The 13704-nt window shown below is 37.4% G+C and overlaps 1 protein-coding gene across 1 annotated transcript in view; it reads right to left on the bottom strand.

Annotated features, from left to right (window-relative positions):
* The window catches only part of CFAP36 (cilia and flagella associated protein 36), a 29892-nt gene that overhangs the window by 336 nt on the left and 15852 nt on the right, over nucleotides 1–13704 (bottom strand). The window contains exons 4-9 of the mRNA XM_039218155.1: nucleotides 12191–12305; nucleotides 8186–8273; nucleotides 6398–6449; nucleotides 4541–4640; nucleotides 590–732; nucleotides 245–394 (exon numbers count right to left, since the gene is read on the bottom strand). Of these exons, the coding sequence (XP_039074086.1) occupies nucleotides 245–394; nucleotides 590–732; nucleotides 4541–4640; nucleotides 6398–6449; nucleotides 8186–8273; nucleotides 12191–12305 (648 nt within the window). The remainder of the gene's footprint in view (nucleotides 1–244; nucleotides 395–589; nucleotides 733–4540; nucleotides 4641–6397; nucleotides 6450–8185; nucleotides 8274–12190; nucleotides 12306–13704) is intronic.

Genomic DNA, 13704 nt, shown 5'->3' with positions numbered 1-13704 from the left:
TTTGTGGCCAGGGTATTGTTGCTTTGTGATTAAAGCACTTCAAAAGGCTTAGGTAAAGTAGACTGCTGACCCTTAAGCACTCAGAGCAAGTCAAGTAAAGAAAAACAAACAACCTCACAAAATCTTCATATCAATGGATGGACCTACAAGCAACATTCATTATCAGGGCTGTATTGCACACATTCTGATTTTGAGAATTCCACCTCTGTATTTGCAAATTTTGATACACTAAAGCCAGCCATACCTCTGCTTCCCCAGCAGGTTTTCCTTTCTGCTCAGAATTTTGTATCTGCTTAGTCCTCATATCCTTTCTCATGGACATCAACTGATCACGCTTCTGCTTGAGATAGCGCTCTCGTTGCCTGAGCTCTTCTGTTCCAAGTGTTGATAAATTCTGGGTCAAAAATGAGAAGAAGCTATTTAAATTCAAGTCTGCACAATAAGTGGCACAGATAGCCACTGGCTGACTGAACTCAAAATTTGAGTTTAAGATCATAACAAAAGCCAAGTGTATGGAAGTTTATATTGTTTATTCCTAGTACTTTGTCATTTTGCTCATAGTTCTTAAAAAGTAGTGCCTTTTACTTACTGCTATTGGTCCTTCCATGCTTGCATGTTCTAAGCCAGGAATCTTCAGGCCTTTTTGTGGGAAGGAGGAAGTTTCAGGCAGCATTTCCAGCTTTCTTGCTGAAGGTTGTTGTACTGACTGATTAGCAAAATGCACTTTAACTTCTGGCAGTAATAAGATAGAGACCAATTAGAATACTATAAGAAATATTAAGTATGAGACTAGGTTCGCCAAAATGAGCTAGTTTTTTTTCTCAGACTTTTTCTTATTTTCAATCAACACACACTGATTCAGTGCCTATATTGTGTCATATACCTGGTGAGAGTAATAAACATGGTTTCTGTCCTCAAGGAGCTTGACCTGCTGTTTCTCATGAATGATGACATTGCAACAAATACCGAGCTCCTGCTGTCTGGTCCTACAGCTATAAGAAGTAAAGTTCTTGTCTAAAGATAAGAATCACCACTATAATATAATACAAGATTGACACACAAGCTAAATAAACAGCACATTAAAGCCCCTTCTGGGTAATGTAATTGGTAGGCAAGCTTCTGCTTGCAGGTAAAAACTTAAGTGAACCTATATTTTCAAAACAGTGAACTTAAAGCTACATTTTTGTATTGAAAGAGTGCGTGCCAGTAATATCAATAATTTTTATTTGCAATGCATACTGAAGAGCACTATAAACCTAACAATACTTTAATAAAATGTAAAGATTTTAAAGTTAAGTAGAACTCAAGCAGATAAAACAGCACTCACTATTTTCCAGTTATTTGGTGACCTCTTAAGAATAAGAGGATTAGCATGTTAATTGCCTTTCTACGCCATTTGTTATTATAAGATAAGGTGATTTTTTTAAATAAAACATGTTCAGGCTAAGTATATGAAACATGAAAGCAGAGTGAGAGAAGAAACCGACTCAGATAAAAATCATACTGAGAACTGAAAGCAAGATGGGAAAACATGATCTGCATTTCTCAAAATGCTTAAAAATCATGACAGTACAGTAAAACCAGAAATAAGTCTCCGTATGAACAAAAAACTTCCCAAAGGACCACTGATGTAGAATGGAGCAAGTGGAATGCTGGCATGGCCAGGGAGGTTGGAAAAAGAAAAGCTCTTCAGACTCTCGGACAGTAAGGGAAGCCTCCAAAGAGCTGAGGCTGGAGCTAACACTCCAACCAACCTAGACAGGGAGCTACAAAACTAACTTAGACAGAAATGACCCACTTCAACAAATGGGTTGTGATTTGCTGACAAGAGTTAAACATGTCATTCTTCCTAATGGTGACTTTACACGGAGGTATGCTTGGCCCCCAGACATGGAAGCAATGAGGTGAGGAAGTTCTGAGGAGGGGAAACCCAGGCACATAAGTATTTATATTTTTTATCTATGAGAGAGAGTGTGCACATGCATGAGCAGGGGAAGGGCAGAGAGAGGGAGACAGAGGATCTAAAGTGGGCTCCACAGGATCTAAAGTGGGCTCCATGCTGACAGCAGAGAGCCCAGTATGGGGATCAAACTCATGGAACCGCAAGATCATGACCTGAGCCGAAGTCAGACATTTAATCAACTGAGCCACCCAGGCACCCACGCACATAAGCATTTATATTCAATTCACGTTCTTGCTCTGGACAGTTCTTTTCTTGAGTTTGTTAGGAACATCTTTTATATTCTAACTCAGACCTAGAGAGGAAAGTACTTGAAACCAAAATACTTAGCTTCTCTATTTCTACGAATAGACAATCAGAAAACCAAGAAGCTAAAAGAAAGATCATCTTATCTGTGGCAACTCTGCATCTATCTGAGAACAGATGCTTATCCATTTCTAGCAGGAACCAAGGAAACACATGAACAAAAGGATTAAAAAGGAAGTCACACTGCTTTTTGATTCTTCCCAAATTAGGTCTTCAAAATGGGTTTCCATCGCTTTGCATAAAACGATTTCCTGGAATACCAGATATATTCATTTTTTAAAAATAGAATAGGTTTTCAAAACTAAATTCATTACTTTAGAAATGATCTGCCATTTTTTCTGTGCTACTTATGTGCATACTTGAGTTATATGTGGTTTGAGATTAGGTTTTCTATAACTTCACATAATAGATAAGGAACTAGAGGAGCACCCGGGGGGCTCAGTTGGTTAAGCATATGACCTTGCTCAAGTCATGATCTCACAGTTTGTAAGTTCGAGCCCAGCATTGGGCTCTGTGCTGAGAGCTCAGAGCCTGGAATCTGCTTCAGATTCTGTGTCTTCCTCTGTCTCTCTCTGCCCCTCCTACGGGTGCACGCTCTTTCTCTCCCCATCAAAAATAAGTAAACATTAAGAAAATTTAAAAAAAAAAAGATAAAGAACTAGACAGAGCAAATTCAAATTATGTCAAACACAAGACTGAAGCAGTATGTACTTAGGCCTGCATAAAACAGAAAGTTGAATTTAGGCCAGCAAATTAAAAAAGAACTCAGACAAATATAAAGCAGGTACTTTCATAAATATAATTCAAATGAAGTTATTCTACCTAGAATCTGAATATGACAAAAGAAAAATGGTTAAATTTGCTAGGAAGAAAAAAGCAAGGCAATTTTATAAACCTGATTCTGTATCATATGCCTCATTGTTTTGTCAACTAAGAGTACAGTTCCTAAAATCAATGAGTAAACATCAAACCCATTCTATCTTTTAAAATTTTTTTTAATGTTTTATTTTATTTTTGAGAGAGAGACAGTGCAAGCAGCAGAGGGGTAGAGAGAGAGGGAGACACAGAATCTGAAGCAGGCTCCAGGCTCTAAGCTGTTAGCACAGAGCCCAACATGGGGCTAGAACTCACAAACCATGAGATCATGACCTGAGCCGAAGTCAGCCACTTAACCAACTGAGCCACCCAGGCACCTCAAACCCATCCTATCTCAATTATAAAGTTCTTCTTTTTTTCAAGTTTATTTATTTACTTTGAGAGAGAGAGCGTGTGCATGCATGTGCGAGTAGCGGAAGGACAGAGAGAGAGGAAGAGAAAATTCCAAGCAGGCTCAGCGCTGACACCATAGGGGTTGATGGGCTTGAACCCACAAACTGTGAGATCATGACCTGAACCGAAATCCAGAGTCAAATGCTTAACCAGCTGAGCCACCCATGTGCCCCAATTATAAACACAAGATTTGAAGGCAGAAGACCAAGGTAAGGTACAGCTTTACCATTTAAGAGCTCACTGATTTTGGACAAGTCACTCAACTTCCCTGAATTTCTTGTAACACAGTAATAATAAGACAACAGAAAAATAAGGATCATAATATCTACCTCACAGTTGTATGGTTTTTTAAGTAAGAAAAGGACATTTATTTAAAACCATAGAAATGTAAGCAAAATGAACCAAATTCATGCTCATGACAACTTCTCTTTCAGACTTACTTGTGTTCTTATAAAAGAAATCAGAATATAGTGAAAATAGATTTGCTTTATATTGAACAAGTTCATCCAGTAACTTCCCACAAGGATTCTCATCAATTTTAGTTTCAATGATATTTCCTGACTAAACATCTGGATAAACTGGCTACTTCTTGTTTTCTAGTTATGCTTGAATTCATTAGGAAAATAGTATTACTTTTCCAATTTCAGCTTCCAATTCACAGACACTATATAACTGCAGTCAAGGAAGAGAACAGATGTGATGTGAACATGTGTTGGATGCTGTAGCCATGGTACAAAGGCCAGTGTCTCCCTCAAGGAATCTGACTCACTCCTCTGGGTTCCAGGGTTCACTTAGAAATCTGGGGATTACACTCTCTCTGTCAGCTGAGTGTTTCCTACCTGCAACCTCCATAGCTAAATTAAAAAAGAATTTTAAATACCGATGGCCATTTAGTCTCCCTCCTAGGGATTTTGAAGGTTAAGTATGTATGAGAAAGTAACACACTCTTATAATGTTTATGTATTCATATTAATAGAGAAAAGCTCAGTACAACTTCAACCTTACCTGACGGTGGGTGTGCAAAATGTTCACCATCCCCTTGGGAATTCATTTTTGCAGTTTCGTTAGCACACACTGGAGAATCTTCTGCTTTAGTCTCTGATAACTTCAAAAATACATAATACAATTAAAAAATGTTAGATTAATTTTGACTCATTCACTACTTATAGTATCCGAAGATGTCACTGAATATTGTCTACTAAGCTGATAATGAACAAGAGAACTTTCCAAAGGTTTTAAGATGTTTCCAGTATTTTATATCTTATTTTTTGAGGTAGATCAACATTCTCATTTCAAATCATGATATGCTAAGAGTAACTAACTAGAATGCTTAGTACTTCAGACTTAGCAAGAAGTTAGGTTCAAATCCAGGTCTCATCCCTTACTACTCATGTGACCTTAATGAGGACACCAACAGTACTCTAAGTGAAATAAATCCACTAAATTATAAGGTGCTTTTCCACTTAAAATAATCTATACACCACAACTATGTTATGCTTGAAGAAACCACAGACTGGTTTATTTCCATTTCTAAAATAAATGATTTATATCTTAGAAAGAACTTAGTAAACTGATCATTTGTTTTTCTTAAAAACAGGAAAATCTAATCACATGTATTAGGAAGGAAGCTCATGTCAAAAGCCCCTATTGCTGGTAATGGACACAGGAAGATTCATTATCATACTATTGTCTCAACTTTTGTGTGTGTGAAAATTTCCATAATAAACACTCTAAGAAAACTTATAAAAAACCCATAAATGTACCCCTAAAACATAATATTATTCAAGAAGCCAAATATAGTTTCCTTATAAACCAAGAGTTTATACTAATGTCTTTTGATAGCAGTTTTGATATGATTTCTGTTCTATACCCGTACATTAAAAATATTAGTATCTATGAACTGCACCCCTGTTTACTAAAAGGAGATTTACTTAAAGATCAATAAATCACCTCTTAATCCTAAAACATCTCTATTTCTTCTGCTCTTCATTAGGTACCTTGGGAGCAAAATAGGTTTTTCAAAGACAGTGCATGATACACAAGCATGTATCATAGTGATTGAAGGAAAAAAATGAAGATGACTTTTGAATGACTGAGAATTTATATTCAGTTGCCCTTTCCCTTCAGAGAGATTTGGGGAAAGTGTAGAAAGAAAAGCAGCTAGGAGAGGGAAGAGGAAAGAATAAATATTAGCTTCCTTCACCTCATCCAGATACATATTTAATTTATCCTTAGGAAAGATTAGGCACTTTATGGAAATAGTTCTTAATGGAAGAACAGTATGCCAGGAAATATAATAACTAAACCATCCTGCTTCAGACTGATTATGTTAAAATCTTAAGGAGACCCACAGGAGTAACTATAGTTGCTGTTTAGAAACAGTAAAGGAATCAAAGAGAGTGGAAAAGTAAAGTATTTTTCTTAATTGTCTCCATTCATAAAATTAGGGGGAATTTTTCAAGGAGCCTTCCAAAATATAAATGATATTACAGTTTTGGGGAGTTAATAACCTCAGTGTTTATTGGGTATTTAAAAGGTAGGTTGCTGGATGGGTTATAAAATGAGTATGATTATAAAGTTACATATAAATGCTTAGAATTTCCAAAAGAATATGATACTCTGAGGAGCTGTGTGGTTCCACATAAGCAGCAAAACTGTGCCATATAAACTTAAGAGATAACAGCAATGAGAGGCACCTGGCTGGCTCAGTAGGTAGAACATGGAACTTATGAGCGTGGGGTCAAGTGTTCGAGTCTCATGTTGGGCAAGTTTACTATAAAAAAAATAAAATAAAAGAGAGAGAAAGAGAGAGAGATAACAGGAATGAAATACTTCTGTTATACTAATATGTTCTGTGGGTACCTGTTTTTTTCTCTTCCTTTCTTCTTCCTGGTCATATTCCTCTTTTGATTTTCTGAAATATACAAAAATAAGGTAGAGAATTAAATTTTCTTTTTGGTCAAAGAACAAATACTCAACAAACAACATGCTAAACTAAGCTCACAACATGTGTAAGGAATCTTGGAAACCAAGATGGGTATAATCAGGCTTTTCTTAAAGCAGATTACAGTCAACTGAGAAAAACATACATAGGCATATACAGCATAAAACAGTAACATAAACTACATGTTTACTCATTTCTTCCGGATATGTGAATGACCCTTAACTAACCAAAGATCTATAGATTTGAAATCCCAAACTCAAACGTGAATGGCAAATCTGCTCTCTCACTTTAAAGTGATAAGATTCATCTCTACCCCCATTCTAGTTTTTCCAGTGGCATCAGAGCTACCACAAAGCTCTCCTGATGTTATTATGCCAAAGCCTTTTAGCTTTTGTAAAATGCTCACTGAGGCCCTCTGATTTAGGAAAATAACCAAGTCAACTCTCATACATGTTCATAACTAAGCTCTACTACTTTATAGTAGAATATCTCCCTCAAAAGCCTAAGGGCTTTTTAGAAAATAAAATCTAAAAGTACAATGCTGATCAATTTTCAGACCACAAATCAACCAACAGAAGCAATCAGTATAAGTCAAGCTACCAGTCCTCTAAACCTATTACCAATATCCTTAACTCTTCAAACCTATAAACTCAATGCATTCTGTATTTTCTCAGGCTCCCATCTGCCCCTGCTGTGGAAAGTACGACACAGCCAGAAGAGGCTGGGTTTACCTGCATATCTGCCTCCCTCCCACCACCACTCAAATCCTCTGGAAATGAGCATTAAGTCATGAAGCTCCTTCCATAGTTCCCCACTAGGCCCCTCCTCCTAACGACCATCATACCTGTCCTCCCTTCTGCTCTTTGAAGCTGAGGACGAAGTGGGTAGGTGTGGAACTACAGGATGCTAGGAGACGGTCACGTGTGTCGTTATGGCTGAAGAGAAAGGAAGGGCCCTCAAAGGACAAGGCCCCATTCTGTAGGTGACACACTGGCTGCACGAATCCTTTTGCCCTAACCTATACATTCTCAAAGGAGATTTAAAAATTAGGTGCTGCAATTGCTACTCCCTTCCAAATCTCCCAGAGGGGTCAAGAGACAATAGACCCAAGGAAGAAAGAACTGCTCCTTTAGTGTGCTGCACACTCCATGCCAGGCATCCGGCAGAGAATCATGTAACTGGGGCAAGGAAGAGACCAGCAAGACAGTCATCTGGGATGGGCACTTCCCACTGTCTACTTTTCCCTTACAGGGTACCTGCCCAGTCAGCTATTCAGTCTGTGGAGTCTGAATGTCCCGCCTCCTACTGGTAGACACCTAGAATGAGCCACCTCTAATACCAAGGTCCAGAAGGCATGGAGTGACTTCCTCACTCAGGCCACTACACCCCTTTCCAGGCATCAGACTGGGTCTACTGCAACTTTTCTCATTGGTGGCTAGTTTCCTGTTCCCATGATGAGATGAGTAAAAGACCCTTCCATCTGGCCTGTTATGGTATGAGGCATGTGAAAATCATCTTTTCTGTCAATTAAAAAATGTTTTACGTGGTTATAAACAAGTACAATGATAAATCATTTTTATGGTTTTCAGTAGAGAATAAAGATCTTTTTCTCTAGTTCATAATATTTTGGGGATAGAAAATATATAAACAGATCCTTATCATACTATTACTAATGATTCATTCAAAAAATAATTAAAGAAGGATACCTAAGGACTTCCCTCAGGATTTTCATCTCTTCCTGTTCAAGATCACTGACCACATCAGAACCATCTGTTAAGCAGTCAGGTAATACACCTGTTCAAAACCAAAGACCACACAAAAGAATATGAACTCAACTGAAAACATTTATTTCTCATTACTCTAACTCACCAAGAAGTACAAACCAGTTTACTCATATCTTTCACTTAAAAAATGTTCTAAGCTATTCTCTAATTATTATAGTCTTTTAACTTTTTCTTGTTTTAGAAAATCAGCCCCACCAAAACACCCACAATTTTACCTAGAAATTCTCTTAGTTGTTATTTGTATTGCCTATTTAAAATAACCATAATATAGCAATTGAAATTAGTTAATATAAACCATCACCACCCCTAACCACATACTGTCTGAGGATATACCACTGAAATCATTTAGCTCCTAAAAATGAACTATGCTCTCAAAAGTATCCCTTGAGTGTGAAAAGAGTTTACAAAACAAAATACTTTGTTAATTGAAACAGTATGTTAATACTCTTCATTCATACTACAGCAAATGCTACTGAAAGGGGCCCTGCTTACTACATGGGAAAAATCACAGTGCTAAGCACTCAGGGGCAATATAAAGATGAATAAAACAATCTCCACCCTCAGAGCTTCTATCCAGATATCGGGCCAATAACTATAAACCAGGGCAATACCAACTTCAGTCCAAGCAAATAATAATTCATGGCAAGTAATTTTAAGAATTGGTTGAATTTGCTTTATTACCTTTATCTTCCGGATAAGCAGGTAGACTGGTAATTAGTGTTCTGTTCATATCTATAATTAGTATATTCCCACATCAGCAGCATGTCTCTTAATTTTTACCTTCCATTTCTACCTTCGATTCACAAATGACTATGAGATTTTGGATCAGCTCTAAATTAAAGTAGCTTTATGGTTTGAATCCCCTTGATGTTTAAATACATTTTTAATTAAACTTTTTATTTTGAGATAATTGCAGATTCACATGCAGTTTTAAGAAATAAGAGAGCGAAATGCTATGCATGCACCTTTTTTCAGTTTTCTCCTAATGGTAACATCTTGCAAATTATAGTATAGCGTCACAACCAGAAAACTGACATCGATAAAACACATTAATGCATTTTTGCTCAGTCAAAAGATATACAATTAGTATTCTCTAATAATATTTCTAACGAAAATGAAAAAAACTAAGGAAAGAATAATGCAACAGTATGCAATACTTCAAAGCCATCTAAATAATGCTCTGATTTGCATTTCCCAAAAAAATTCTTTGATAAAATACAACCAAGAATCCAGAGAGCCTTTGAATTTTTCTTACCACAAAGACAATTTTCAAATGGTCTGCAGTTTTTAGTACAATCAACATTGATATAAGGTACTAGCCCCCGGATCTAAACTAAGCAACATTCTTAAATCCAAGTACTAAAAATGCTGTGGCAGAATCTAAGTCTTAATTTTTACCTAAAAGTAAGCAACCAGTCTCACCCTGTGGTTTGACACCAGCATTAGTCTGCATCATTGTCTCACCCTCCCTTGCTAATATAAGGCAGATTTGTTTAATTAGCAGGTAGCCAAGTACTTAGAGGCAGAGCCCTATGCCACCGCAGGAGAGTGATTCATATGACTTAAGCCAATCATAATGGTCTCCTTTCCCCTGCCAGATGGTTTAAGAAAGGCATGTGACCCAAATCCTGATCAATAGGACCTGAGGGGGAAACTCCTACGAGGCTTCCATGCAAGGGCTGTCTTGCTCACAAAAAGAAATGTACAGGAAGAAACACCCCTTTTCTTCATAAGACATTGCTGAGTCTTATTCAATGCATTCAGAGTACAGTTATGAGAGAAGATCCTGACAATAGCAGAGTATAAAGATGGAAAGTGTCAGCATTCTTGATAATATCACTAAGTCTTTAACTTAACCAACATGCACCATCTTCCTTTCCTTCTTTTTCTGAACTTCTCATTCCGGGAGATGATAATTTCTTACTGCTTAGGACATTTTTGCTGAGGCTTCCTGCTAGTGGCAGCCTGAGGCATCCTGCCAGTATACTTGTTCCCTTTCCTTATATTAAAATCTAAATGAGTTTCCAGTTGAATTCCAAACTGAACACTATAGAGTGCCAATATCAAGTCCACTATCTCTTTTATCAAAACTGCTCTCCCCAAAACAATTTTAACTAACATAAAATTATTATTCACATTCTCTATCCAACAGGTCATAAGAAAGCATAATTGCAGGAACATTCAGAGAAAAGGATTTTATAAAGTAAACCATGGTACAAAGACAAAGAAAGAGTTTCTTTACATTAAATTCACAGCACAGTGTCATGTGTAGTTCAGGGTTAGGATGGTGTTATCTCCTACCCACAGACATCACCTCTTTCACCTGCTGTATAAGTATTCTAGGATCTTACAGGATAGTTATGGTGGTGGTTAGCTCTAAGAGGTAGTCTATACTCACGTCAGACTAACAAGAGGAGAATCCACAAGGGGCCCTGCAACAGCCCAGTGTTTGTCCTGCAACAATAGAAACCTCTTGCTGCATGTTCCAGATCTTTATTTATTTAAAAAAATTTTTTTTTATTTCTGAGAGAGAGAGACAGACAGACAGACAGACAGACAGACTGCATGAGCAGGGGAGGGTCAGAGAGAGAGGGAGACACAGAATTCGAAGCAGGCTCCAGGCTCTGAGCTAGCTGTCAGCATAGAGCCCGATGTGGGGCTCGAACCCACAAACTGTGAGATCATGACCTGGGCCCAAGTCGGACGCTTAACCAACTGAGCCATCCAGACACCCCGCATGTTCCAGATCTTTAAAAGAAAACAGGGGGTTCCTGGGTGGCTCAGTTGGGTAAGCATCCAACTTCAGCTCAGGTCACAAATTCACAGTTCGTGGGTTCGAGCCCCGCGTCGGGCTCTGTACTGACAGCTTGGAGCCTGGAGCCTGCTTCAGATTAAGGTCTCCCTCTCTCCCTGCCCCCCCCCACTTGCTCTGTCTCTCTGTCTCTCTCAAAAATACACAAAGATAAAAACAAAAAAACGAACAGTACAACTGAACTATAGCTCTCACATGTTCAAGAAACAATTTTTTAAAGAAGGTCCTGCTGCCAAAGAAGAATATAGCATGGTCAAGAATATCAGTGCAGTCCATTGAACAAAGGAACATATAGGTATCAAGTCCAGGTTATTAGAGCCAGAAATCTGAAAGGAGATAAGAATCTAGACTGAAAAGGAGATTGTACAATAATAAGAAGTATGGTTAGAAACTCAGATGTTTTGAGTCAAAATGCCAAATGTAATTCAAATATTCAAAAATGAATAAAAGCAGGAAAAGCTAGGGAGAAACTGAGATAAGGCAAGAGAGTTGGGGAATAAATAAAACTAAAGAGGGCTACTGGGGCTTTGAAATCTGTTTCCCTTTCCACCTGATGGTAGTGCATACCTGCCCACTGCCCTGGAACAGTTTGGTCCTAAGATCAGCAGCTTTATGATCACCTGGGAACTTGCTAAAAATGCAAAGTATTCAATCCCACTCCAGACCTACTGAATCAGAAATGGGAGACAGCCATATGTCTTTCAACAATCCTCCAAATACTTCCAAAGCTCACTAACTAACTCTGGAGAGCCACTGTCTCCTACAAAGGTCCTAACAATGATAAGCCAGAAGGAAAAGAGTAGTCACCTTCTCTCAACCATAAGTATGATCACTCAAAAATACTGAATTTCTTAACAAAATGGCTAGGAAGAGAAGGAATTCAAGCTCTCTTGAGACCTAAAGCATCATTGAATCAGATTCTAGTCTGCTTTCTTTGAGAGGGCAAACACATGCTGATTAGGAAAACTACATTCTTGAATCTCTTAACTCAGCCACAGATTTTCAAGCTTGAAATAAATTCATACAAAGCAGTTACATTTAAGACCATAATAGAAGAGTCAAAACTGCAAAACAAAATGCATTTAGCACTTAGATTTCTAATTTCAAAATTTTACCATTTCTCTCTTGAATTATTCGAATGGCTTGCAGCTGCATTTCAATGTTTTTCTGGACCATCATTGCCTTAAAGATAGTAAAATCTTCTGCTGCCAACACAGGTTGCAAAATGGCCTATGGAAAGAAGTCTGGAAGTTAAATGAAGATTCAAGTTTTAAAACTATTTTCCACATAGATCATTTCTATGGCAAACCATTTCTATCAACTGAGGAATTCTGTATTATTATTTATGGTCAGATGACTCAAAAGGAAAATTTTAAGATTCTAAAAGCCTTTAATGTAGGCTCTCAAGAGGCTAACTCTCCCAACCCCCACGCCTCCAAGAAGCTAAGGCTGATGGCGATGATACATTTTCCAAATGAGCCAGTGCTGAGTAACTCTGAAAAACAGCACAGAAATTGGACTTCTGTTTTTTAAGTTACAACTTCAATATCTGGATTTGTTTTTCAGCCAAAATAAAGGTATCTATTTGGTTTTTATTCTGTCACTTGAAATTTATAGTTAAAAATAAATCAGTAATTACAAAATTATCCCTTAGTTAATAAAAGTACCAAGTCAAATAAAAGTAAATGCAAAAAATGGAATCTGGATATTAAGTATAATGAGGTATTAATAATATGAAAACACAACTGTAGTTCTATATGTAGAAAGTTTCTATAGAGGTTAAGTTAGAAATGATAATGTGAAATCATTTTCTGGATGAAAAAAAATGTGATAAATTAGTGGAAAAACTAAGGTGTCTACCTGGAGTACCCAAATTAACATTTCCTTAACTACAGGGAACTATTGCTGTATTAAAGAGCAAACCAATTCCCAAGCTAATCAACAATAAGTAGAATAAAATTTGAAATGTGTGAAAACCCAAATCACTCAAATTTTATGCACTTACTAAAATCTTATTTCAAGCTTTACATGATATTAATGGAAAAAATGAATACACAAAATCATGCAGAAGCAACAATTGTTTACCAGGTGGGGAGCAGCAATAATGTCAGACACCTCAACAAAACCTCCGTCCAGCAGTCCTAAGCAAAGAGGAAGGAGCCCTTCTTCCAGCAACCAGCTCCCACCCTAAACAACCACAGTACATAGCAAAACAAAACAAAATGCAAAAGCAGCTCTCTGTGACATTTATAAGGAGTCGACTGAAGGAAAAAAAAATGATGGAAAATTCTTTCCCATTAAATTCACATACACTGTTCAAAAGATCCACAGCAGAGCATCGCAGATAGGCTTGACTGAAAGTTTCAGCCCAAAGCTCAGTGTTGAAAACACTTGTGGATAGTCTCTGTGATAGATTAGTGACGTCTGCCAAAACATCTTTATGGGATTATGCCCCCGCAAAACGTTGTTCTGGGGCTTCCTAGACTTATTAGTGATATCAAGGACTTTATCTTCATCACTAATAAACTCTTGGAGGGCAATGCTACTGATAGCATTGTATCAACCGGAGCTTTTATCAGCAAGTCGGAGTTTGAGTTGATACTTAAGTATGTTCCTTGATGCATCTAAG

The sequence above is a fragment of the Hyaena hyaena genome, unplaced genomic scaffold (genome assembly GCF_003009895.1).
Source record: "Hyaena hyaena isolate Hyena2069 unplaced genomic scaffold, ASM300989v1 scaffold_746, whole genome shotgun sequence".
NCBI classification, from domain to species: domain Eukaryota; kingdom Metazoa; phylum Chordata; class Mammalia; order Carnivora; family Hyaenidae; genus Hyaena; species Hyaena hyaena.
The sequence above is the reverse complement of the archived record's forward strand: the minus strand, read 5'-3'. Positions and strand labels throughout refer to the sequence as shown.